Here is a 25328-nt window from a genome sequence, read left to right on the forward strand (position 1 = left end):
AAAATGTTCAACAGTGTATGTCATTAGAGAAACAAAATAAATAAACAAAAGATACCACTGTGCACCAGTTGTCCAAGTACTCAGTCATGTCTGACTCTTTGTGACCCCCATGGACTGTAGCACACCAGGTTTCCCTGTCCTTCACTATCTCCTGGAGTTTGCTCAAACTCAGGTCCATTGAGTTGGTGATGCCATCCAGCCATCTCGTCCTCTGTCACCCCCTTCTCCTCTTGCCTTCAATCTTTCCCAGCAACAAAAAGAATTGCCAAAACCCAGAAGCTGGCAACACAAAATGCTGGTGAGGACGTGGAGCAACAGGAACTCTCATCCGTTGCTGATGGGAATGCTGAATGTACAGCCACTTCAGAGTACGTTTTGACAGTTTCTTATAAAACTAAACTTATGGAGAAGGAAATGGCAATCCACGCCAGTATTCTTGCCTGGAGAATCCCATGGGTGGAGCCTGGTAGGCTACAGTCCATGGGGTGGCAAAGAGTCGAATACGACCGAGCGACTTCACTTCTTCATTGAACCTTAGAAATACAGAATGTAGTTGCTGAAAGTTTTCAGTATTTCTTGAAAAATAACGCAGTGATAGTCACACTGAGTAACTGTTGGAATCACACTGAGCTTAGGTAAAGTAGATTGTTTAGAATTTTTTTCCCCCTTTGTCATAGTCCCCTCCTGAGAGGTTTACCTGATAAAAATGAAAAGGTGTATTGAAGTGATTGTAGGTCAGATCACTGCCACAGACATAGCTTTAATGGTAGGCCCACTTACTTTAAGCAGCATTTAACTGTGTGAAATTCTAGCTCCATTAAAAGACCTGTTGATGTTGGCTGTCATAGAATTTGACTTGCATTAACGTCTAAGAGGTTCTGCTGAGAGAATAATTTTTATGTGTATCATTGTATTTATTAAATTTGGGAAAGAAACAGGAGGGAACGGCAGTTTGAATAAGTTTATTCTCTTTTGAGTTCTTAGAAGGATATCAGTATCCACAGGCCAATTTTTGACCCCAGGGTCATTTATTTTGGGTGTCCGCATTTCTGGATCATCTGTCTGCCCTGTCATTATGTCTGTGCTCAATGAATGCCAGGTAGTTTTGTATAACCACAAATGAAATGGAACTCAGATCAACTGTAAACAGAAAATAATAGTCATACACAGCATTTTGGAGTGAAATATAGCCAGATTTGAGTTAAAAAAAAAAAAAAAAACTAACTCTTACCAATGATCCATCAATCATGCTCTTTGGTATTTACCCAAAAAAGTTGAAAATGTATGCATGCAGAAAAACCTGCACATAGATATTTATAACAGCTTTATTCATAATTGCCAAAACTTGGAAGCAACTGAGATTTCCTCTTCAGTAGGTAAATGGATAAATAAACTATAGTACATCCAGACAATGAAATATTATTCAGGACTAAGAAAGAGTTATCCATTAAGCTATGAAAAGACATGGAGGAAACTTAAATACATTTTATTTACTAAATGAAAGAGACCAATCTTGAAAAGGCTACCTACTGCAGGATTCCAACTGTATGACGTTCTGGAAAAGGCAAAACTATGAAGATAGTAAAAAGATCACTAGTTGCCAGGGCCTACAGTGGGCGGGAGGGTTGAATAAGTGAAGCACAGAGGATTTTTAGGGCAGTGAAACTATTGTATATGATACTATTAGGTTGGTGCAAATGTTACTTCAGTTTTGGACTGTGAACTTTAAATCATAACTAGGCTCAGGCACATCTTTATTCATTGAAATAGGAGCCATTACAATCAACATAATTTTGCCAATAAGAAATGTGTGTTTATTCCTGTAGCATAAAAATCCATGCTTCAGGAATTGAGGAACTCTTGGAAAGCATTTTCTGCCTCCTGCTGGTGTGGAAGCATTTTCCCTGCAAAAAGTTGTCAAGATGCTTGAAGTGGTAGTCAGTTGGCGAGAGGTCAGGTAAATATGGCCAATGAGGCAAAATTTCATAGCCCAATTTGTTCAGCTTTTGAAGCATTGTTTGTGTGATGTGCAGTCAGGTGCTGTGGAGAAGAATTGGACCCTTTCTGTTGACCATTGCCACAGGCATTGTAGGTTTTGGTGCATCTCATTGATTTGTTGAGAATACTTCTCAAATGTCATGGTTTCACTGGCATTCAGAAAGCTGTAGTGGATTAAACCATCAGCAGATCACCAAACAGGGATCATGACCTTTCTTTTGGTGCAAGTTTGGCTTTAAAAAGAGCTTTGGAGCTTCTTCTCGGTCCAGTCACTGAGCAGGTTGTTGCCAGTTGTCGTATAAAATCCCACTTTTGTCACATGTCACAATCTGAGAAATGGTTTGTGGTTGTTGCATAGCATAAGAGAAGATGACCCTTCAAAACTATTTTTTTTTTAAATTTTCAGTCAACTCATGAGGCACCCACTTATCCAGCTTTTTCACCTTTCCAATTTGCCAAATGCCAAATGCCAAATGACCATAGATTGGTTAATGTTGAGTTCTTGGGCAACTTCTCGTGTAGTTGTGAGAAGATCAGCTTTGATGATTGCTCTCAGTTAGTAGTTACCAACTTCTGATGGCCGACCAGTGTGCTCCTCATCCTCAAGGCTCTTGTCTCTTTTGCAAATCTTCTTAAACCACCACTGCACTGTACGTTCATTAGCAGTTCCTGGGCCAAATGCATCATTGATCTTGTGTCTGCTGCTTTACAAACCATTTTGAACTCGAGTTAGAAAATTGCTCGAATTTGCTTCTTATCTGACATCATTTCCCTGGTCTAAAATAAATATAAAATAAATGACAATAAGTCATTAGCAAAAACACATAAAGGAAGAAATACATATTAAAATGATGTATAACAACCACATTTATTTTAAAATGTATTCCAATATCAAATGGCAACTTTCAGCAATGCAAAACTTCAATTACTTTTGCACCAACCTAATATAATGGTGCATACACATCATTATGTATTATACATTTGTCCAAATCCATAGAAGGTACCTCACCAGAAGTGAACTCTAAGGTAATCTTTGGACTTTGGGTGATAATGATGCGTTGATCTTGGATCAGCATTTATAATAAATGTACACATGTGTGGGAGCAGAAAGTATATGAGAAATCTGTGGACATTCTGCTCCATTTTTCAGTGAGCCTAAAATTAAAAGATTAAACCTATTTAAAAAAAATAAATTATTAAAAAAAAGAGCAAGAGGAGAGATTTGGCACATCTACACAATGGAAAACTACTAAGCAATAAAAAGGAATAAACAGCTGACAGGTACAATGACATGGATAATTCTCAATTATACTGAGTGAGAAGACAAATTCACAAAAGAGCACATACTGAATGATTCCATTTACATAAAGTTCTAGAAAATGCAAATTAATCTATCATAATAGAAAGACAGTTAGCCTCAGCAGTTGCCTGAGGCCAATGAATGCCCTAGAGAAGGAATACCAATGGGCAAAAATAAAGTTGAGGGTGAAAGATATGTTTGCTTCTTGATCGTGGTTATGTTTCATAGGTATATACATAAATCAAATTGTGTCAAATTATACAATTTTTTGTTTGTTTTTTTGGCCATATCTCACCTTTTGTGGGATCTTAGTTCCCTATGAGGGATTGAACCTGGGCCCTTGGCAGTGAAAGCGCCAACTCCTAACCACTGTACTGCCAGGGAATTCCCTCTACAACTACTTGACTTACCATTTTTAAGATTTATCTCTATGGATTCAAGTATCTGTAGCCGATTTATGGCAACTCCAATATTTTATTGTGTAATTATAGGCCAGTTTTCTCATTGTGCTCTAACCATTCAGCCTTTTTATAGTTCTTCCCCTATACAGATATAGCAATGAACTTCCTGTAGTTGTGAATACATGTGGGAGGGGATCTCCAGAGTAACTATACTAATAGGGTGGATTTTCTGGCTAGTAGGGCTTGTGCCAATGACACAAGCCCTACTGAGTGTTTCCTGTTGTTGAACTTTTCACTGGCACATTTTTAGAGGCTCATCACCAGCTTCTTCATGTTAGAAAAGGGAGTGAAATGTTCACATGCCTATGTTATAAATGAGAGAGACAATAATCTGCCTAAGGCTAACTTGGAATGGAACCACGGTGTCAGATATTTTCATGCTGCTGCTTTTGCTCCACTGTTATGCTCTCTCCTCCTTCACTTGGGACCTTGTAACATTCACCTGCCAACAGTTACTGTTCTCGGTTACCACAAACTCCTGAGAACTTGACGGAGCCTTATTCTGAAGCAGCATTTTTATCCTAAGAGCCACCAGTCCCTTTAGCATTGCTTCTGACTCCATGAAATGTATTCTAAATTTATATCCCTGGCAGTATGGTTACAGTTTTAAAAATACAGGATTTGCCTCTAAAATGTTCTTTGCTATTTCATTGTGAGTTCATCAGACTCCACTGTGAAGCCTTATATGTTTCTATATATAAGAACTCTCCCAAGCTGAGAGGCAGGTTTTAGTGCTGAGGGGCAGGTTTCTCTCAAAGAGAAGAACAAAGCAGAAAGCACAAAGAGAGTAGCAGGCTGGGCACTGCCTCAACAATCAGGAGCATTGTGTAGTCACAACCTCCCTTTGTCACTAAGCAACAAGAAATTGACCTGCTGAGATGCTCCTTCTCCAGAAGTAGCCTGAAAAAGACAAGAGGAAAGTTTATCTTTTCTGCTCCTTTACCGGAAAGATGCAAAGTGCTTTAGTAGGCTCCTGGGTAAGAATGCACTTTACAATTAATCCTAGCCCCTGGCCCTGGGGTAGTACCTGAAATTTGAATGACTCAAGGGAGTAAAGTGAGAAGGGTTTTATCTAGCCTCCAGGCTAGAGGAGAACCCCCCAACTGCCCATTCTTGCTCTGCCTTTCTGTGGGCCCCCTAGAGCTGACCTATTCTTCCTGACACCATGCCCCTTTCCTTGTGTCCTGGTCTCAGGCCTTGATTAGGTGATCCTCTTAGTCCTCTTGCCACCCCATTTATTCCCAGTCTTTTGTTTGATCTTCCCAAACTTCTGTAGTTTGACTGCTCTCTAGACAGGGAACATCTTGAGAGTAAAGACTTTTTCCTTCTAGCCCTATGTCCCATGCCTGGAATACAGTCAAGGCCCAGTAAATACTGTTGAAATAAACTGAATAGAGAGGAAGGTCTGACAGTAGTAGAAGGATGGACAGACAAGTTGGATGACCTAAGCCCTCAGTGGGATGAAAAGATAAGAAGCCTATTTTGATGGCCAGAGGCCAGCTTGGGACAGGTTCTTTCTGCTCAGGGCTGTGACTGTGGAGTGGGCTAGACAGACTATCCTCTCCAGGGAGCGCTGAGAACAATGAGGTCGGGCCACAGGACTTCCCTGGCAGGACATGGTCAACCATGTTGTAAGCCTCATGACATCAGTACAATACAGCTTCTTATACCCCTGATGGGTGCTCATTTCTGTCTTCTGCCAGTCCTTGTCTCTGAAATTCTCTCCAAAAGTATCCACTTTTGGTGAAGTACTTCTTTTGGGAAGTTCATCCGTTGTTCCAGTTTCAGATGGTGCACTATTCGCCCCAGAATAGCAAAGTGTGCGACAAAGAGGTGTTCATGACTTTGTCAACAGGTGCAGAATATGGATCAATTTAATCTTTGCTCTTCAGGGACCTGTGATCTTTATTAATTCAGGGAGGACAAGGAAGGAAACTTCCTCTCAGATCCCTCAGGAAAGGACCTCACCACCAGATAGTGTCCCTGTTCTCAAAACTCTGCTCAGTGCTTCCTAAGTCACCCCAACTTAGAACCCATTTGGTTCCCTCCATTACTGAGGTCGTCCCTTGCTCTTAGAATCCATATTCCTAATCCAATCCAGGCCCTGTCCCTCCCTGACCGCCTCACTTCTCTTCGTCTTGCTCACAGTCTTTTTTAGTCAATAAGGCCTTTTTTTGTTGTTGTTTCTCTCTCTCTCTTTTTTTTTTGGTTCTTCCAACACAAGTCTCTCTCTGCCTTCTGAATCTTTGCACTTGCAGTTCTCACACATAGGATGCTCTTTGACTGCTCCTTACGTGGCTGATTCCTCCTCACGTTCAGGTACCACCCCCATTGTCATGAGATGCTATCCCCTGCTGCCTGTCACTCTGGATCCAGTCATCAGGTTCTTTCTTTCCTGACTCTAGTCACTTGTCTTACTTCCTCCCTAGAAGAAAGGTTCACAGGAGCCGGGTCTTTCTGTCTTTTCACTGCTGCAGGTTGCCAGCCCATATTAGGATGCTCTAAAGAAAGAGACAGAGGAAGGAAGAGAGGAAGGAGAGGAAGGAGGGAAGGGAGACAGAGAGAGAAGGAGAGAGGGAGGTGAGAAGAAGAAAGGAAGGAATCCTTTGCTTACACACATAACCCTCCCAAGTTGCCCAGCACAGCTGAGGCCAACTGTTCTAATGATGGATGGAGACATTCCTCTGTTGGTTCCTCTCCAGGGTGTCCCTCCTCCTCTGATTCTTTTTATTCTGTCAGGAAAGCCCAGGAAAGGCTTCTAGCCTGGGAAGTCTGAGACTTGGGAGGGGGCTTTGGGTGGGCTTCACCCTCAAGCCTGCCTTGTTACAGCACAACAGTGGCTTCTATGGGCACTACAGAGGCCAATTCAGGAGTGACAGTGCTCGAGAATACCGCCTTGCAGCCAAGCCCCAGCCTCCAGCAGTGTTCCTGCAGCGCTGTCAGGTAGGAAGCAGCCCTGCAAGCAGCTGGGCCACATTCTGCTGCTCTCAGGCCGCAAGAGCAACATCCTCAGCCCAACCACAGCTGAACTGACACCCAAGGCCAGCCTATCCCCAGGACTTGCATGAGGCCTGGGCCCTCGTCCCTGAAATGTCAGATCTTCCCCTGACTGGTAGGGTGCATAAGAGCTGGTACTGGGCTGGACAGTGCTGCTCACGCTCTTTCTGAATGGAGGAAGGATCAGGGCCAAGGTGGGATGGGTGATCATGGAGTGAGAGCCTCCAGAATCCAAGAAGTAAGCCTTGAGTTTTGCAGACAACTGTCCTTCAGCATGAATTCCTTGATGCCCTAAAAGTCAGTGGCCTAGCTCACAGTCAGCCTCATAGTCCAGGGGCTCAGGAATGAGAAGGAAGCCTCCTCTGATCAGGAGAACAGCATGAAAAGTGGCAGGTATCCACCCCCATGGGCTTCCTTAGTGCCTCCAAAGGTAAAGAATCTGCTTACAAGGCGGGAGACCCAAGTTTAATCCCTGGGTTGAGAAGATTCCCTGGAAAAGGGCATGGCAACCCACTCCAGTATTCTTGCCTGGAGACTCCCATGGACAGAGGGGCCTAGCAGGCTGCAGTCCATAGGGTCACACAGAGTCAGACACGACTGAAGCAATTTAGTTAGCACACACGCATGCACACATTCACCTCCATGTGTGATCAAGGAGGACTGGTAGGAGTGATGGCAGAAGTGGCCTAGAGTGGCTGCAAGAGGCTCCCGGATAACAGGAGAGGGGTGCTGGAGTCCTATGCCCTCCATGCTTCCAGGTCTAGAGACAAGGAGAGAGCACTGAGCGTCAGGGAGTGGCCCAACAGCAAAAAGCCCACTCAAAACGGGAGCACTCAGGAGTGCATTCATACACAGGGGTAGGTGTGGGGGCTTCAGGGGAAGGCAGTCTCACAGAGTGGTAACAACCAAGTGGCCAGTACTGCTGGGCCTGAAGGGGCAAGAGGAAGGCATGGCTTCTAGAACCCAGGAGAGAGTGGTGTGGAGAGGGCCATCCTGAGAGAAGTGGTAAGACACAGGCAAGGGAGGGCTGTCCTGAAAGGGAGCCCAGAGAAGAAAGATCTCCTTCCTCTCCTCCATCTCCTCTCTGGCTTCCTTTCAGGTCCGAGGGAAGTCAGCCTGGTGAGAACTGAGTTCACATCAGACTCTGGGAAAGAGCAGGGTGGAGGAGGGACCTGGAGGTGTGCCTGGAACCTGCCCCGCCCACTGCAGCTTCTTGCTTCCGGCCTCCAGCCAGGTCCTACTCGCTCCGCCATCTGGATTCGCTACAAATTGCTTTCCCAGGCCAGGAGCAGGGTCTTGGAGTCTGCCATGCCGCAGAGCCTGAGCTTCCTCACCGTGCTCAGTTGGAAGGGCTGTCTGTCACTGCGTACTGAGCCAGGCCCAAATGCGACTCCAGACTGCCAGTCTGGAGCCACCTCCCCCGAGAGAATGATGAGATCTGGGCAGCGCGGGGACAGAGGCAACCTGGGCACGTCCTGCTTGGTGTCTGTAGTAGCCCTCAGCGGTAGTTCTCATCCCAAAGACCTGAATGTCCTCTCAACCTGTCCCCCCAAGAACAGAGTAGGGGACATATTTGGGGACCTGTTTTGATTAAAGTCAAGACTAGTTATATGCTGGCATTATCATCAACCCCAAATAGCATGATCTATGTGTCTTGGGCTTTAGGTTGTACAAATGCCAGGTCTCCTGACTCTAGATCTAAAGCTGTTTTAATTAGTGGAACTGCTCTGGGAAGGTGCACATTTTTTTCCCCCTTATTTGCTGAGAGATACCAGGTGTCAGCTAGCTGACTGCAGCTATTCTTGTAGAAAACCTTTCCAATATGTGGCATCCATTTACCTTTAGTTTGGGGCAGATATGAATTTTGTCATTCAGATGCAAGAAAATTCTTTTTTCTTTTTACTCTTTTTTTCTTCTAAACCAGATTAATTTATTTCTAGCCTTCACCTGCCTGACTCTTGGGAAATGTAATCCTGGGCTTATTTGTTCTCCAGGTCAGACCAGAATGCCAGGGCCTCATGGTTGGAGGCAGGTCCTGTCGTACCGTGATTGCTGTGTGTCCCTGTCTCTGCCCCATCCCCACCACACCTCAGTCTGCCACAGAGCTCCCCCCCCCAACTCAGTAGCCCCCTAACTGCATGCTGTTCAGCCTCCACAGGGCCTCCTAGCCCTCCCACAGGCAAACACTGACCCATCCAGGAAACCTACTTCTCCCCCAAGGGCTCTTCAGCTTGTATCCTAGCCCAAGCCCTACCTGCTCAGAGGCCATGGGCTTTACTACCCGAGTGGAAAAGGAGCCCTTGGTGGTTTAGAAGCAAAGATGCAGGTGAAATTCTCCTTGGGGACAAGAATACTCTGAACTGCCTGGGCGGAGAGGAAATGACTGCACTTTTCACCAGGCTCCCACAGTTGTGAGAATAAAACTCAAGTCAGTGGGAGTTGATAGATTATCCTGTCACTGTAAGAATAGTGAGTTTCCAAAGTCAGAGCTGCCTTCAACAGCCGAGGCATCCACATTCTAGGGCTGTGTACAGTTCCATGGCTAAGGATAGAGATGCAGGAAGAATCGGGGGAGGGGGCAGTTGGAATATACCCCAGACCCCCAGATTTTTTAATTGAAATTTTTATTGAGATGACTGTAGATTCATAGGCAGTTGGAAGAAGCTGTAAAGAGAGATCCCTTTTATGACTCGCCCAGTTTCCTCAGTGGTAACATTTTGCAAATCTATAATAGACTATCACCATGAGGACATTGACACGGATGTAATTCACCTCTCTCATTCAAATTTCCCATTTGTGTGTATTAAGATCTATAAAGTCTTGGAATTCCCTCGTGGTCCAGTGGTTAGGACTCCATGCTGTCACTGCTGAGGGCCCGGGGTTCAATCTCTGGTTGGAGAGCAAAGACCCCACAAGCCATGTGGTGCATCAAAAAAAAATCTATAAAATCTTTTTTAAAAATAATTTTTATTGGAGTATAGTTGATTTACAATGTTGTGTTCCTGCTGTACAGCAAGGTGAATCCGTTACACATGTATATATATCCACTGTTTAGATTCTATTCCTATATAGGTCATTACAGAGTATTACTTAGAGTTCCCTGTGCTATATAGTAGGTTCTTTTTTAAAATAATATTATTTTTAAAAACCATTTATTTATTGGACTGTGCTGTGTCTTACAGCATGAAAGATCTTACTAAAAACAAAAAACCTTTGATCTTTATTGAAGCATGTGAAAGTGAAAGTCACTCAGTCGTGTCAGATTCTTTGCAACTATACAGTCCATGGAATTCTCCCAGCCAGAATACTGGAGTGGGTAGCTGTTCCCTTCTCCAGCGGATCTTCCCAACTGAGGGAGTGAACCCGGGTTTCCCACATTGCAGGTGGATTCTTTACCAGCTGAGCCACCAGGGAAGCCCATGAATACTAGAGTGGGTAACCTATCCCTTCTCCAGCAGATCTTCCTGACCCAGGAATTGAACCGGGGTCTCCTGTGTTGCAGGTGGATTCTTTACCAGCTGAGCTACCAGGGAAGCCCCTCACTGAAGCATGTGGGATCTTTAATTGTGGCATGGGAACTCTTAGTTCCCATGTGAGATCTCATTCCCTGACCACGGATTGAACCCAGGCCCCCTGCCTTGGGAGCTCAGAATCTTAGCCACTGAACCACCAGGGAGTCCCTGTCCTTGTTCATTGATTTAACAGCAAATATGTATTGAGCACAGTGCCAAGCTCGGTGCTGGAGTTACAGATGTGAGTAAGACAGACCTTACCCATGAGGCACTTGTGTTCTAGTCAGGGGCATCAGATGAATAGCAACATACATAGTCATACAATGTGTTAGAAGGTGAAAAATGCAGGGTTGGGGCGATGGAACTCTAGTGGTCAAGGAAAGCCTCCCAAGTAACAGGTGAGAGGGAGTCATGGCCAGCCAGGAGAAGAGTCCCAGGCAGAAGTAAGAGGTAGTTCAAAGGTGTGAGGTGGAAGTAGCTAGAGTGTTTGAGGAGCAGTGAGGATGCAGTGTGGCTGGAGGTAGTGAAGAAATCAATATCATGTGGGTCTCATGGACCACTATGATGACTTTGACTTTTATAAACTTGAGAAACTATTGATTTTTGGCAAACCAGGAGTGTGATCTGACTTACATATTAAGAGTTATTTTACCTGCTAAGAGTACAGTAGGCTGGAGGGGCAAGGCTGGAAGCAGGGACACCAAGTGGGAAGCTCTTGCAGTATTCAGGCATCAGAAGAATGTGGCTTAGACCAGAGAAGGCAGTGGCCATGATGAGAAGTAGTCTGATCTGGGTACATATTGAAGGAAGTATCAATAGGATTTCCTGGCCCACTGGATTCAGGGTATGAAAGAAAAGAATCAAGCGGCCTCTGGGGTGTTTGGCAAGATCTAACTGCCATGACCTGAGCTGGGGGAGCCTGTCAGTGGGGTGGTTTTGTGAAATGATCCAGAACCAAGACATGTGTTTGGAGATGTCTGTTAGACATTTACATGGAAATATGGAGCAGGCAGTTGGCTAATTAGTCTGAAGTTCAGGAGAGAGCTCAAGCTATCAAGAAAAATGTCAGTTTCCAGGTAGTATAATATTTAGGGCCAAGAGCCTGGGTCACTGATGAGACACTAAAAGAGGAGAGAGCTGGAGCCTAGTCGTGAACAATCTAGGGTTAAAGGCCCGGTGTGAAACTTAAAGTGCTGCCCCACTGATGAAGGATGTCCGGTAAGATGCCTCAGCCCCTCTCTCAATCAGAGACCCCAAAGCTTCTGCTTCAAGGGCAAGTGCTGGGATGAGATGTTCCAGGAATAAGCTGTTGCTTTAATTTGTATCTGCCTTTTCAAGGTGTTGGCGGTTTAGGGGTGGTGGCTCCTGGCAACTTCTCTCCATTATGGGACCTTCAAATAGCATATTAGGGACAGCTAAGCATCATTTTCCCCCATTCACCCTCTTTCTTTCTGTCTTTCAAGGAGCCACCACAGCAACACTTCTTCTCCAAGCATGACAACCGCACTTCCTTCGATAAGGTGAGTGCTGGAGAGAGGAAGAACAATGGGCAGCCCTCCAGCCTAGGTTGAAATTGAGGTAGGGTGGAGGGGATAAGACCTGGTGGGCAGAGCAGGCTCCTTTATCCAGAGGAGTGTTTGTCTGCCTGATAACCTCTTTCCTCTGGCAAACAGCCATTCCCCAAACAGAGGTCCCTCTGCTTTGGCTTCCTCCACATTTGCCTGAAAATGTGCAAATATCCTAGGGCCACTGACTTTCTGGGGCTCCATTCACTCTGGAATGGAAGGCATGGCTGGGATGCAGTTCAAAGAGTCTGGGGTACAGGCCAGGGAGGCCAGGCATCACCAGGCCTGCTGGGGTATAGGAGGGGCCCAAGGAATCACCTGGTGCCAAGACTGTGGGCTAAGGGCCCGTACCGTTGAGAAGGGCCCCTACTGCCTGCTGCAGGGAATCGGAAGGCGGAAAGACTTGGAGCGCCTGTGGCAGCAGCATACCTTCCTGCGCTGGGCACCCTGTGAACTGGAGTTGCGCCAGCCGCGGCCCCTCGAATCCTCCTACCAGACCGAATTCCGGTCAGGGCCAGGACTCGGGGACCTCCCCCAGCGCCTTGTCCACTTTGTGCAGATCCAGCCTCTCCGCGTTAACACCACCTACCAGCAGAATTTCTGCCAGCCATCCCGGGGTGGCCACTGTGGCAGCGACAACTTGGGCCCCCAGACCCCAGTCACCAACCCACTGCCTGACCTCCCGGGGATCCCCAGACCCAAGCTGCTGCAGCATTATCTTCACGCTGGGGTCTCTGAGTGTCTAAACTGGTCCAGAACATTAAACAAGGATGGCTGACCCAGAGGTCTGTGCTTGCAGCCCGAGAGGTCTCAGAGGCTGGAGAACAGTAAGATGGGCCCTCCGCCTGCCTCCTGTGTTGCTTGTGCCGTGGCACCTTGTGCTAACAGCCCAGGCTAACGGTCCATGAGGGTTACCTTGGACACAGCATGTGGGTTCCAGGACCCCAAATCCGTTCTGGCCACAAACCCAACCATGAACCTCCTGCAATCAGTATGGTTGCAGGGAAAGCAGAGTCAGCAGTCCCTACTGGTGGGCAGCAAAGAGTGGAGGAGTAGGCCAGGGCTGGCAGCTTTGCTTCTTCTGGGAGGCTATTGCCTCCAGGGCATCTGGTGAGTGGCCACACTGCCATGCCTAAGAGATAGCTTCCCCACAGTTGGTACAGAGGGACCCAACCCCCACTGGACCCCCACCCCCACCACGGAGGTGATGCTGTGTGACATGGATCTGGAGATCATCTTAATTCTATGGTATTTGTTCTGTGAGCTCTAACACCCAGGGCAGTGGGAGAGGGTGGTCATCCAAGTCACAGAAGAGGAGTGCAGGCTTTGGTGGGGCTGAGACACACACCAGAACCCTTTGAGGGCTGAGGCCAGATCCTAAAGGCTCCTCTAGACCCTCATCCCTAGGAAAACTGAGGTCCCCAGAAGAGAGCCAGGGACACAGGGATAACATAGGAGTCCACAGCAGAGGCCACAAGCCGGAGTTAGCAGCACTTTTACTTCCACATCTGAACCCCCGGGTCCTCACAACAGCCCTGTGAGGTAGGCAGGGCAGGAAGGTCCCCGAGGTCCCCATTTACAGATGAGGATGCTGAGGCACAGAGAGGTGAAGTGACTTGCCCGAGGTCACACAGCCAGCAGTGTGAAGGGCCCACAGTCAATGTTCTTCTGGCCCTCTGGAGGTCCCCACATCGACGCCTACACCCCTCTGTGTTCCCGCCCTCTCTGAACTCTTCTGGGTCTACGGGGGCCTTCCAGGCAGGCTGACAGCGAAGAGTTTTCAGGAATAGCCATTGGGGTGGGCCTGATCAACTCCAGGCAGGCACCGAGCCGTGGGGCAGGAGGCCAATTCTGCCCTCTCCCACTTCCCAGTTGGTCAGAGGCCCAGTAATTTCCAGAGCAAGGGTGGAGCTGGGCATCATGGTCCACGAATGGATGGGAGTAAAGGTGGGTCGAAGGGTCTGGGTGTCCTGTGCTAAAAATGAAGGCCACCCCGACGGCCCAGGGGCAGCGTCTCAAGTGCCCCGGCCTGTGCCTCCCTCACCCCACAGAGCCACAGTGAGCTTTCTCAGCAGCGAAAGGAACCACAGACACCTGCTCCTGGCACAGAACTGCTCCTGTGGACAGGTCCCACCAGGCACTCAGACCCCATCGCGCAGACACAGGGCCTCCACAGCCTGACTGGGACCCTGGGCCACACCCCCGATGGCAAACAGCCGAGGCCCAGCCTGCAGACTAGAACAGGAGCAGCGGGCTGTGGGCATAGCTGGCAGTGCCTCCCAGCGGCGCCGTGCCAGGCTGAAGCCCTCTACAGAGCCCAGGGGACACGGCTGGTTTCCTGCCAGAAGGAGACAGAGCATGTAAAGGGCACAGGCTGCAGTGGCTGTAGCTCGTTTGCTCCCTGAGCCCACAGCATGGCCCAGCATACGCTGCCCCAGGATGGGATACCCAAGGCCTTGCTACCCGTTGCCCCCACTTCATTACTCATTTATCTATTCATTCACATTCCTACTTCTCCATTCATTCAGTGGTCATTTGTCCTGTTTCTATCTTCTGGGCCCCTGCCGCTACAGAACCCACAGTTAGGTGCTGAGAGACACCCCAAAGGCTGAGCCAGGTAGACTACCCACTGACTGTTGGGAAAGGAAAACTCATAAAGTCCTGACCCCTGGAGTACCTAGAGAAGGGCAGGAGGTGGTGCTCATGCGGAGGGCTACTGCTTCCTGTCTCGGGCTCCCCTCCTATCCCAAGCCCCACAGAGACTTACCAAGGCCCCCAATGGCCACGACGTGGTCCCCAAGCGAGCCGACCACAAAGTCAGCTCTCTTGTCCCTCATGCGCAGGCTGCGGGGCAGCTTGGTCCAGGAGCCTGCAGGAGAGGTGAGGAGGTGAGGGCTAGCCCCCTCACGCACTCTGCACCCCTCCATCCCATGGAGAGTGGGAGGGTAGCCCACACCAACCACTGCTCACCATGCTCCAGGTCGAACATCTCCACAGTGTTGACAAAGTGTGGGCGGGAGTAGAAATTGTGGGGCCCGGGCTGCTGCAGGCCACCCAGGCTAAAGACGCTGCCTTCGGCCATGGCACAGCCGGCAAAGGCCCGGCGGCTGGGCAGGCTTGGGTGTCGGGTCCAGGTACGGGCCTCCAGATCAAAGGCCTCAAAAGCAGTCACTGGGAGCTTGCCCTGGCGGCCCCCTGCCAATGGAATTGGGGCACCTGGGAGGCCCTTCTTTTACCAGGTTGCTGAGCCTTTACCACTGCCCGCCCTAGCCACCCATACCCAGCTGTGTGCATACCAGAGCATGGATCAACCCCAAAGATCCGTAGGCACTGGGCTTTGGTTTTCCAGCCTTAGCAGGGCCACTGAAAGAGCCTCAGAGCAACCCTGACTCAACCCAACAAAGCTGCTCTTGTCCCACCATTCCAGACTAACCTATAGGGATAAATTTGAAGCTTCTGGACTTCAAACCACTTTGGCACATCCCCAGGTCCTTACCCAGGACATAGATCTTGTTTCCATGCAGGAAGGTAGAGGCCCCATAGCAGGGTGTGGGCATCGAGGGCAGTGACAGCCAGCAGTCTCGGCGGGGTTCATACACCCGAACCTGGGCCTGGGGGGCCGTGTCAGGGCCCATTCCCCCCAGTGCATACACCATACCATCTGCAGAGAAAAGAGTAACACAGACTATCCCTGGGCCTGGCCACAGTCCTCCACCCTGACAATTGCCCTGGTCAGGCCTGGGGGTGGCTTGGGGCACACCTATTTATGGTACCCCTCTCTAGCAGCAGAAACCCTTCTGCCTTCGTGGTGTGGGGGCTGGGAGAGCTAGGATCCCCACTCTGGCCAGGCCCTCTTCAAGTGAAGAGCAGGAGGCAGTTGATCTAATTATAATCTGTCTCCGTCTCCCTGGAGACGCTATGGCAACCAAGTCTGGCATCCAAGCAGGACCGTGGTCAGACCTGGAGGCCACAAGGTGGGAATTACCATGGGGGAATTGGGGGGAGTGGTTTAAGCCAGGGGTGGGGGCCATATGGAGATCTGTTAAACAGAGAGCTCAGATTGGGGAGAGGGTGTGGGATCAGCTGGGGGACTGGGAGAAGGAGCCTGGGCCTGCAGGATGAGGGTCCTGTCCACGAGCCTCCTGCGAGCACTTTTGTACCCTGTCCTCTCACTAGAGAAGGTTCTTGCCCCGTGACAGCCTCAGAGTCAGCTGGGGGCAAGTCTGAGGGCCTCGGGGAGATGGCCAGTCAGCTAAGGGCTTCCATGGCAACTGCCTCCAGGCCAGCTTGGCTTTTGTCCATCTCCATCTCCCAGGTTTGTTTGTGTGGTGCGAGGAATTTAAGCACTCGCTGGGCTCTGAGCCAAGGCCCTGGTCCCCTCCTCCCCTCCCAGACTATTTATAACTATGGGAGCTATTGGGCCACCCCTTCTGGTCTCTCAGAGAGGAGGAATGGGGCAGGGAGGCGGCCTGGCCCTCCCGTCATGCTGGCGGCTAGCCAGGGCTCTGAGGCCCACCTCACAGCTGGAAAACTCAGTCAAGCCTGCTGCTGGCCCAGCTCAAAGCTGGGTAGGGAAGGCTACAGGAGGCAAATCCATGTCCAGAGCACCTAGGCAAAATGTAGAGCTCCCACCCAGCCTCTGAAGGTAAAGGGACCAAGTCAGGAAAGAATGGAGGCTACTGGGGCACCTGACAGACCTTCCCTGGGAGGCGACTCACCTCTCTCCACAGTTGCAACCCCCATGGCAGCCTGAGGGAGAGTGGCCCGACGCTCCCAACGGCCCTCATCAGCCAGGAAGGCCTCCACAGCAGCTACTGGACTCTGGCCCTCATCCACACCGCCCACCACTAGCACCTGCTTGCCCAGTACCACAGCAGCCGCGCCAGCCCGGGCAGTGGGCAGGGGCGCCAGTGCCACCCACGTGTGCGAGGCCATATCCAATGTCTCGGCAGTGTCCAAAGGCAGTCCAGCCCGGCCACAGCCCCCCAACACAAGCAGGTGCCCATCCTGGAACGCCACTGTGCCATATACCCGGCAGGTGGGCATGGGTGGGAACACCTGCCAAGCAAAGGCCCGGTCTCCTCCTGTAGCCATGGTGTTCACCTATAGTGGCAGGCCATGCTATCTGCTCAGGCTGCAGGCCTCAGTGAAAGGCATGATGGGGCCTCATCTTGACTCTAAGGGGGCTATAAGGGAGTGTGGGGCCAGTCCAGGGACTTGGTCTTCACCTACAGAAGAGACGGAAAATGAAGAGTCAGAGCCACTGACCAGCCCCCCAGGATACTGATGAGCACCCTGGCCCCAAACTGCTTGGGAAAAGCAGAGGGAGGACCCACCCCCACTGGCTACCACACTGTTGTGGATTCCTTCCCGGAGTGGGAAGGAGGGCAGTCTCCCAATTACCCAGGCAATTTCCCCGCTTCCTCTGGGGCTTGAGGAACTCTCCTCCCATACCTTGCCCTCACCTAGCTGCTCCCTGGTTGAATCTAGGTCTAGGTGGGAGGTAAAGTAACTAGAATAGGACTTTCCACACTAGCCCCGTTCCCTTCCCCTCAACAGTCCACACCCTGGTGCTCTGCATCGGTGGAGTTAGACTGGACCCTCCCCCTTACTGGCTTCCAGGGTGCTCTGACAGCCACTGGGGTCTCCCACCTACTGCCAAAGATCAGACTCGGTATCCTTACATCCCGTTTGAGAATCATCCCATAGAGTCCATCCATTCCTCAACAAAAGACCAAGATCAGGGTCCTGGAACCGGGAGGGGAGGGGCTGGAGGCCAGAGTCCCACATTTCGCTTCAAGGTCTATCCTCAGGGGTCTGCCCATGCCCCGTCCCCGGGGACCTGATGTCCGGAAAGGGGAGGAGGGTGATTTGGGGAACCTAGGAGCACTGCACTCTAGGTTCCCTGAGTCCAGGGCGTTGCCAGCAGAAATGGATAGCTGGACTTTACAGCAGACCCCCAAGTTCCCAGTCTTCTCCTTTTCCAAGGGGGGCCATATTCCTAGGACCCCTGGCGCCAGGGCCTCCTGGCCCCAAACTTCCAGCTCGGGTAACGGGGGCGGGTTGGGGGGGGAGGGGGGCGGGTCCTGACGAGCGTGTTTGGGGCTCTACACCCCGCGCCCCAAACTTCCCCTGAGCGCAGCTCCCGCGGGACTCACCGGCCCGGGCTCCGGCGCCGCCGGGCGCAGGGTCCACGGCTCTGGCTCCGCTGGTGCCGGCTCTGGCTGGGGCTGAGGCCGGGCTCCGGCGGGGTTCAGGCTCTGCTCCGGCGCGGGGCGGGGCTGGACGGGGTCCGCCCCTCGTCCCCCCTCGCGACTCGGGAAACCCTTCCCCCTGCTTTAACCCTGCACCTGCCGTGGCCGGAGCAGGGCGCACCGACCTATGGTCACCGGCACACGGGTGAACAGACAGACGGACACGTGGACACTGGGCCTGCCCAGGATTTGGGGTCCGACCTCGGGCAGCGGGGAGAAAGGAAGCGGCGATGGGCCTCACGACACGTGTAGAATGCGGGCGGTTCTGAGCGGGACCCAGCCTGGGAGCACCCGCGAAGGGTCCGACCGGGAGAACCTGGGGAATTAGGGAGCGGGCGCCCGCCCACCGCTACTGCGCTCTTAAGAGCCCACGACAGGCTTTGCGGCGGCGCCCCCTTGAGGCCTCTTAGGGAAAGGCCTGGGACTTGGCGGGGGCAATGGCTGGGTCTCCCTTCCCCAAGCTCGGACAGGGCACAGAAGAGGTTGTCTGATGCACATCGAGGCTAGCCGTGGGTGGAGGAGCAGAAGGTGCCAGCCTCAGTACTTGACAGGCCCTTCCACAGGTCTGGGTGGGGACAGTTTGTGTGGGGGAGTGTAACTGAGCAAAGGATGAAGAGTCAGAGGCCACAGACCTCCCAGTCAGGTCACTCTGGGCTTATCCCGTGGGGCCTAAGGCCTGGGCTACTCTGGGACCCAAGGCACTTTGTGACTGTCCATCCTCACGGTCCTGTGCCTGCCTCTAGCCAACTCGGGGGTCAGGCCAAAGCAAGTTGGTGTGACAGAGGCCGACCTACCTTAGACCCAGACCCTGGCTCATCCTATCTTCTCAGCATTAAGAGTACTGGCTGAGTCTGTGAGCTGGGGCCCATTTGTACAGGTCAGTGGTCACCTAAGAGCAGAGGTCCTCATGGATGTTTGTGCTTGCTACCATCCTGTCCCTATTTTATAAACAGTCTGCCTCATTTTCCCCAGAAGCACACCTGGAGACTGAGACACAAATGCACATAGTTAATGTGGGCAATGAGGACAGGAAGCGCCAGCAGAGAAGTGGCAAGAAGACAGGGAAACCAGCCAATTAAGGGTGTGTCAAACAAGTTCCCACTCTGGGCAACAGGGACCAAATCCTGCTGGGGACTCTGGGAGCCAGCACAGAACATGGGCCTCACATTATTGTTCCAATCAGAGCAAGGGTTGCTAAGGTACTGATTCTCAAACCTCCATCAGAAATGGGCTGAGAGGAGCTCCGGGGCATGAATACCTTAGCCTGCCTTCTCCACGACCAGAGAGTCTTCAGTCCCTTTCAGGGCCTGGCAGACGAAGTTAGAGGGCCCGCAGGGAAATGGTGCCAAGGCTGGTTACAGATCCTGGTAGAAGGCTTCCATCCTCCCACTCCATTCTCTCAACATGCTCCTCACTCAAACCACTGGTACCTTCCTCCTCAGAGTATTCACACTCTCCTGCACACCCTCTCACATTTCTCACTATTCCCTTTCCAGGCCTCTTCCCCTCTCCTTTCCAGCAATTAAGCACATGAAAGCGTCCTACCTTTAGCTCCCTCCCAGCACCCGAAGTCCCTCCAGTGTCCCCTTCCTTCCAATCAAACTCTTGAAGTCATCTTCTCTTACAGGTTCCACTGCCTTAACGTCAACCTTATATCTACTACCACTGGTCCTCAAAACTTGGTCTTGCCAAAGTCACCAGGGCACACCATAAAAAATGGGGGAGGGGCTCTGTGATCTTTTTCGTAACTGAAATTTTGCTGGCATCTTCAAAGCTTCACCCCTTGTGACCTTGGCTTTCTCCTGTTTCTTGTTCTGCCTCTTGGAGTCTTTTACAGGCCCTGCTTCCTCTCCCACCCTAGGAAGTGGCTCCTCAAGACCCAGCCTTAGCTTTCCTCCTTGGCACACAGACTCCCTCCTGGGGTGATCCCTTCAAGACCAGTGGCCTCCTTCACATCTAGATCTTCACCACATCTCTGCTTTGGTGGATATGGGTCTAGGGGCCATCACTCAGGGCTAGAAAAGATGCCAAATGGAGGGACTTCCCTCGTGGTCCAGTGGTTAAGAATCTGCCTTGCAAAGCAAGGAATACAGGTTCAATCACTGCTCAGGGTACTAAGATCCCACATGCCTCAGAGCAACTAAGCCCATGTGCCATAACCAGAGAGTCCATGCACCACAACAAGAGCATGACACAACGAAGATCCTGTGTGCCGGACACAAAGCTAAGACCTGACACAACTAAGACACAGCTAAGACCTGACACAGCCAAATAAATAGCTAAAAGATGCCATGTGGAAAGCAAGGGCTGGATCCTGGGATGACCCTGAAGTCTCTTCAACCTCATCTCATCTGATCCCAGTCAGCATCCACCAGAGTCTAGGTCAAGTCAGACTTGGTCCTGATGAATGATCCCAGAGAGCTCCATCCCAGATATATTGGGTGCCAAGAGGCAGAAGGATCAGCCTCCCCTCAGAGAACTAGACCCCAGACCACTTTCCCTCAGCCATACCATTCCCCTAGTTCTAATGTCTGGAATGGATACAGACTGGGGATGGACCTACCCTTTTTTGTCCTCCATTTTGCACTGACTTCTAGACTGGACATCACTAGAGATGTATCCTCTTTTCGGGACACATCTAGGCCCATGCCATCCCTGGAGGCTGGGCTCTGCTTCTTCATGGAAGTGGATTCTGTTTACACAGGCCTGGCCCCACTTGCATACAGAGGGCAACACTGCTGGCTTTGGAGAAGCTGTGGAAGAGAACTTGGGCAGAAGGTGAGGCTGAATTAGTCCTAAGAATGAACAGTTAATTCTCAACCATGGATGGGGCAGAAATGGGGCTCACGCACAGTTGGGGACTGAGAGTGCTAAGGTGGGACTTCCTGATTGCACCCTCTGAAACCCTGGCCTTTGAGAGCCCACAATTTCCTTCTCTCTACCAACACAGGGGGACTAGAAGCATTGACTAGAGGAGCAGGAGAGTTTGCATTTCCTGCTGGATATATTGGCTGTGCTTAAAGGCACAAAGGACCCCAACCACCAGGGCTGAGGTCCTGAGGTGCTTAGGGGCACAAGGTTAGGCCTAGGATGGAGTGTTTTTCTCTTTAGGGGTGCCCAGACCCCTCTGTATAGGCAGAGAAACATAGAGTAGCCAGAGGATCCTGGGGTTTTATGGGGAATGAGGAGGGCTATTAACCAGTGCCCAGATGAAGCATCCAGACACCCTCTGTGACTGCCCATAGGCTTCTAAAAGCACCTCTGCCCCTCACACTCCTGCACAGGCTCCCAAAGGTTTAGAGCGGTCCCTGCTGCCACCTCCTCCAGGAAGTCGTCTCTGGTTCCTATTCGTCCGGCTCCTAGACTTTGGGGGAAACGGGGGTCTCGGGGGGTCAAGGGTCATTAGGGCGGGCCAGGTCCCGGAAGCGGAAGCGCGGTGACTTCCGGTGCGCAGCAGGCGGCCATGTTGGATCAGCGAAGGCGGTGCAGAGGCGCGTCCTGGGTCCCCGCGGCGTCGCCGGTAGGTTGGGGCCGCGGGCCTAGCCACGCCGCGGAGGGGCCGTCCGCGAGGCGGCAGGGCGGTGGGCCGGGTGGCCGGCTCTTTCGGGACCAGCGCCCTCCGGTGGCCGGGATGAAACACCCCCCCCACCCCGTGCCCAGAGACCCCACCCTCGGGCTGTGCGACCCGGTCGGGCTCCCACTGCCTACCCGTACATTTCGCTGCCTCCAAGGTCCCCCGCGTCAACTCTCGGCTTGGGCACCAGGAACGCGGACTCCCAACCTGAGGCCCCTGATCTTCCCTACCCCGGTTCCGCTTGGATGGGGCTGCTCTCGTCCCGCATTTGTCATCAGTTTCCCCTGCCGGCCCCAGGGATAGTTGAGAAGTCAAGGGTCGGGCTGCAGCCTCTGTTTTCCGGAGCCTTTTGGAAAGCCCAGAAGACCCCTCCCAAGGGCCCTGGCCAATCTGGGCGGAAGAGCCCCAATTTACCCACAACATCCTTATTGTACAGTTCACAGTTCTGGGAACTACCCCCCTTGGCGGGGGTGGGGGTGGGGTAATAAAAGAACCAAAGTCATGTACAGGGACTGTACTTGGAGAATGGCCTCCGGAGAGGGGAAGTGCCTGAGACACCTGAGGATCCAAGAATATTTCCAAACAAAGGGCCCCAGGGCACTTCCTCCAGGGAGTTCTGAAACTTCTGCTCCATTAGGGTGGAGGAGGAAGCTGCACAGACGCACCTCCTGGCTCCAGGGACCTGCCTGATCCCAGCTGATCTTTTAATGCTCCTGTGCAGCTGCGGAGCTCCCTCTGGGACCCCTCAGTGCCGGATTGGGCTAGATTATTAGTCCTGATTGACGGCCTGCAGCTTCTTCAGAGAAGCCTGGGACAACTTGGTTCTTGCCAGAAGCTCCAAATGGGCAGTATCAGATCTCTTGGGCCCACTTTATTAAGCATCTTACTTGGAGTCTGTGGCTCCCACTGTCAGACTTTGTGCTCTTGGTCTGGCTGCCTGGCCCCAGGCTGCCTGATTGTCTAGTTGTTGTTCAGTCAGTTAGTCGTGTCCAACTCTTTGAGACCTCATGGACTGCAGCACGCCAGGCTTCCCTGTCCTTCATCTTCAGAAGCTTGCTCAAACTCAAGTCCTTTGATTGTCTAGAGATAATTTATTAGTACCTGCTACTCATCATCTTTTTCCTTTCTGTTGAAGGAGAGGCTGGCTCTTTCTCTGGGGTTGCTCTCCATGGCTCTAGTGCTAGGAATTGTACCTCTGAGTGCCTTGGCTGGGAACTCTGAAAGCCAGAAATGGTCATGAATTTGGGGTGTGAGTCTGGGCCCTTAGGCTGACATTCAAGCAGCGTTCAAAGCTTGAACTGCACTGCTTTCCCTGCCTTTTCCAGCTGACCCTCCCAGCCCTGACCACAGATTCAAGTCACAGCAGGTTTGCCCTACTCTTTCTCATTTCGGAGCCATTGCATTGGCTGTTCCCCCTTTTGTAGCATCTCCACGTGGTCCTTTCATGTTCATCACTCACATGCCACATGGATATTCCTCTGGGGAATCCTTCCGTTGGCAAGCTGAGCTGTATGCCAGTGTGCGTCCCAAGAACCTTAAGGGTGTCTCTATCTTGCCTTCTATACAGGGCTCCTGGCAGACAGAGGTATTTACCTGTATTCCCAGTGTTGAGTTTAGTACTAGGATTTTGGCCAAACTCAGATCTTTGCAGGGGCCCAGCAGTAGGTTGGATAGCTCTGATTATGGGCATGTATCCTGAAGAAACTGACCCATATGAGTTCACCACCTACCTCCCAACGCACGCCTCACCTTGGTAGGTGGGAAAGCTTGAGGTTTTGCTCTATGGAGTGTTTGTCTCACTCTGACCAGGCCCCTGTGTGTCCATGGATATTATGAATGCTGGCCCTGATTGACCTGTCTGTCCTGGCCCCTCTCATGGTGCCCTTCTTGACTCTCTTCCTCTTGCCTTGGAGGTGCCAGCTGCTGGTTTGTGGATCCCCAGACAGACCTGTAGTGCCTAATGCCATGAGCGTGGTGGTGCAGCATGTGGAGGAGAAAGCTGTGCACTCCTGGTCACGGATCTCCACGGCGGGGAAGAAGGCCTTGGAGGAAGCGCTGCTTGTCTTCAACCCCATGAGCCAGGATCTCAGTGCCACTGAGGCCCAGCTTGTGGCCTTCCTGCAGGGCCTGCGGGATGATGGCTTCCAGCCTACTATCCTGCGCAGCGGCGATGTCTATGGCTATAGTTCGTGCACAGCCAACCCTCCAAGCCAGACAAAACTTCAGGCTCGTGCCCCCACCCCAGCTGCCACATCACCTCCAGCCAGTGCTCCCCAAACTGCCGTGCGGCTGCCTGCGGGCCGGGCCACGCTGCTCCCCATGCCACTGTCTGGCAGGCTGGCCAAAGCGTCCACCCCAGGCCTCGCCAAGCATGCTACCACCAACCTGCTGCTGAGCTCCCTGAAGCAATCAAGTGCCGGCCGTGCCCAGGGTGCGGCGGTGGGCTTTCCCACCCACCTCTACCCAGGTGTTTACCCTGCCATGCGACTCTCCGTTGTCCTTGAGGCCCTAGTTCCCATCAAAACTCCTGTGGCCTGCTTGGGTGCCAAACCCAAGGCGCAATCACTGCAGCTGTCACTTGGGGACTCCCCCCTGAAGGTGAGGAAAGGTCCAGGGAAGAGGCTGGGGAATGCCCAGCTCAAAGCTCCCAGAAAAGCCACAAGCAAGGGCTCCAAGTGTCTGGCTCAAAGAGGCCCCAGGTCTGGACCCCGACAAGGCGCTGGGCTCCAGAGCAAGACCTGCAAAGTCACTGGGTCTCTCGGTGGCCCACGAGTGAAAGATGGCGGTGCTCTGGGCACGAAAGCGGCTCAGGCCAAAGCTGCCTGTGCCCAGGCCAAGGTGGCTCAAACACAGGCCACAGCCACCCAGGCCCGGGCCAAAGCCAAGGCTGTGCGGGCCAGGGCCAAGGCTAAGGCAGCTCGGATCAAGGCCAGAGAAGTGCGGGCCAGGGCCAAGGCCAAAGCAGTGCAGGCCAAGGCAAAGGTGGCTCGGACCCAGCCCAGGGGCAGGGGCAGGCCAAAAGGGTCTATTCAGGGCAGGACTGCAAGGAGGAGCCGGAAAAGCCGCCCTGAGACTGTGGGGCAGAAGAGGAAAAGAACAGAGGAAGCAAAGGACCTTTCTCCCCGCAAGAGAACACGGCTTGGGCCCCGATCCCCTAAGGTGCAGCTCGGACCTGGAACAGCAAGGCTGCTGAAGTTCAGGGCCATCAAGGTGGACAGACTGGCCTCAGATGACGAGGTGCGGCAGCAGGCTCAGCGGATCCTCCGTGTGAACCTTTCCCCTGTAATACGACTGCAGCCTTTGCCACCACACTCAGCACCCTGACTCCTTGACACAGCAGTGTTTGGGGAAACCAAGCCCTGTTGTGTGTGTGGCCAGCGACACAGTGTGCAATGCACATGGATTCCACAAGCCCGAGGACTCCGGGTGCCTCTCCAGGGCCCTGAGGGCCACTGACCTCCTTGCAGAGACTGGAGGAGGTGGGGTGGGCGGGCAGACGGGAGGGGCGGTCTCATGGCGCCGCGCACTGTGATTTATTCTTCAAGTTGTATGTCTGCTGTCCACCTATCACGTTTTATACCTTTCCACCTTCCAGTCTCCCCGCCTGCCCTTTCTGGTCTTTTTCGCATATGTGACTGCTGGGAGGCCAGCTTGAGCGGATAGGAAA

General features: G+C 51.8%; 3 protein-coding genes across 6 annotated transcripts; 2 read left to right on the plus strand and 1 right to left on the minus strand.

Moving 5' to 3' along the window:
* Positions 1–1470: 1470 nt before the first annotated feature.
* On the minus strand, positions 1471–18094 carry KLHDC8B (kelch domain containing 8B). Of its 3 annotated transcripts, XR_009732633.1 has the most exons (7): positions 17992–18094; positions 16552–17061; positions 15330–15494; positions 14804–15028; positions 14601–14702; positions 7395–7516; positions 1471–2775 (listed from the first exon to the last, which is right to left on the minus strand). XR_009732633.1 is itself a non-coding variant. In XM_061397596.1 (6 exons), the coding sequence occupies exons 2-6, from the start codon at positions 16925–16927 to the stop codon at positions 7494–7496; spliced, it is 891 nt and encodes a 296-aa protein (XP_061253580.1). In that variant the 5' UTR covers positions 16928–17061; positions 17992–18094; the 3' UTR covers positions 1471–7493. The 3 variants fall into 3 exon arrangements, 2 of the variants coding, with proteins under 2 accessions (XP_061253580.1, XP_061253579.1); XM_061397596.1 differs by having other exon boundaries at positions 1471–7516; XM_061397595.1 differs by lacking the exons at positions 1471–2775; positions 7395–7516 and adding an exon at positions 13312–14171 and having other exon boundaries at positions 17992–18093.
* C22H3orf84 (chromosome 22 C3orf84 homolog) lies at positions 4647–12612 on the plus strand. The gene is made up of 4 exons (XM_061397606.1): positions 4647–4736; positions 6589–6702; positions 11732–11788; positions 12195–12612. The coding sequence occupies exons 1-4, from the start codon at positions 4710–4712 to the stop codon at positions 12609–12611; spliced, it is 615 nt and encodes a 204-aa protein (XP_061253590.1). The 5' UTR covers positions 4647–4709; the 3' UTR covers position 12612.
* A 2607-nt stretch (positions 18095–20701) lies between the features above and the next one.
* On the plus strand, positions 20702–25248 carry CCDC71 (coiled-coil domain containing 71). Of its 2 annotated transcripts, none has more exons than XM_061397584.1 (2): positions 20702–20865; positions 23575–25248. In XM_061397584.1, the coding sequence occupies exons 1-2, from the start codon at positions 20702–20704 to the stop codon at positions 24983–24985; spliced, it is 1575 nt and encodes a 524-aa protein (XP_061253568.1). In that variant the 3' UTR covers positions 24986–25248. The 2 variants fall into 2 exon arrangements, with proteins under 2 accessions (XP_061253568.1, XP_061253569.1); XM_061397585.1 differs by lacking the exon at positions 20702–20865 and adding an exon at positions 21509–21607.
* The last annotated feature ends 80 nt before the right edge of the window (positions 25249–25328 follow it).

This window comes from Bos javanicus, chromosome 22 (assembly GCF_032452875.1).
Source record: "Bos javanicus breed banteng chromosome 22, ARS-OSU_banteng_1.0, whole genome shotgun sequence".
In the NCBI taxonomy this organism is placed as follows: Eukaryota; Metazoa; Chordata; class Mammalia; order Artiodactyla; family Bovidae; genus Bos; species Bos javanicus.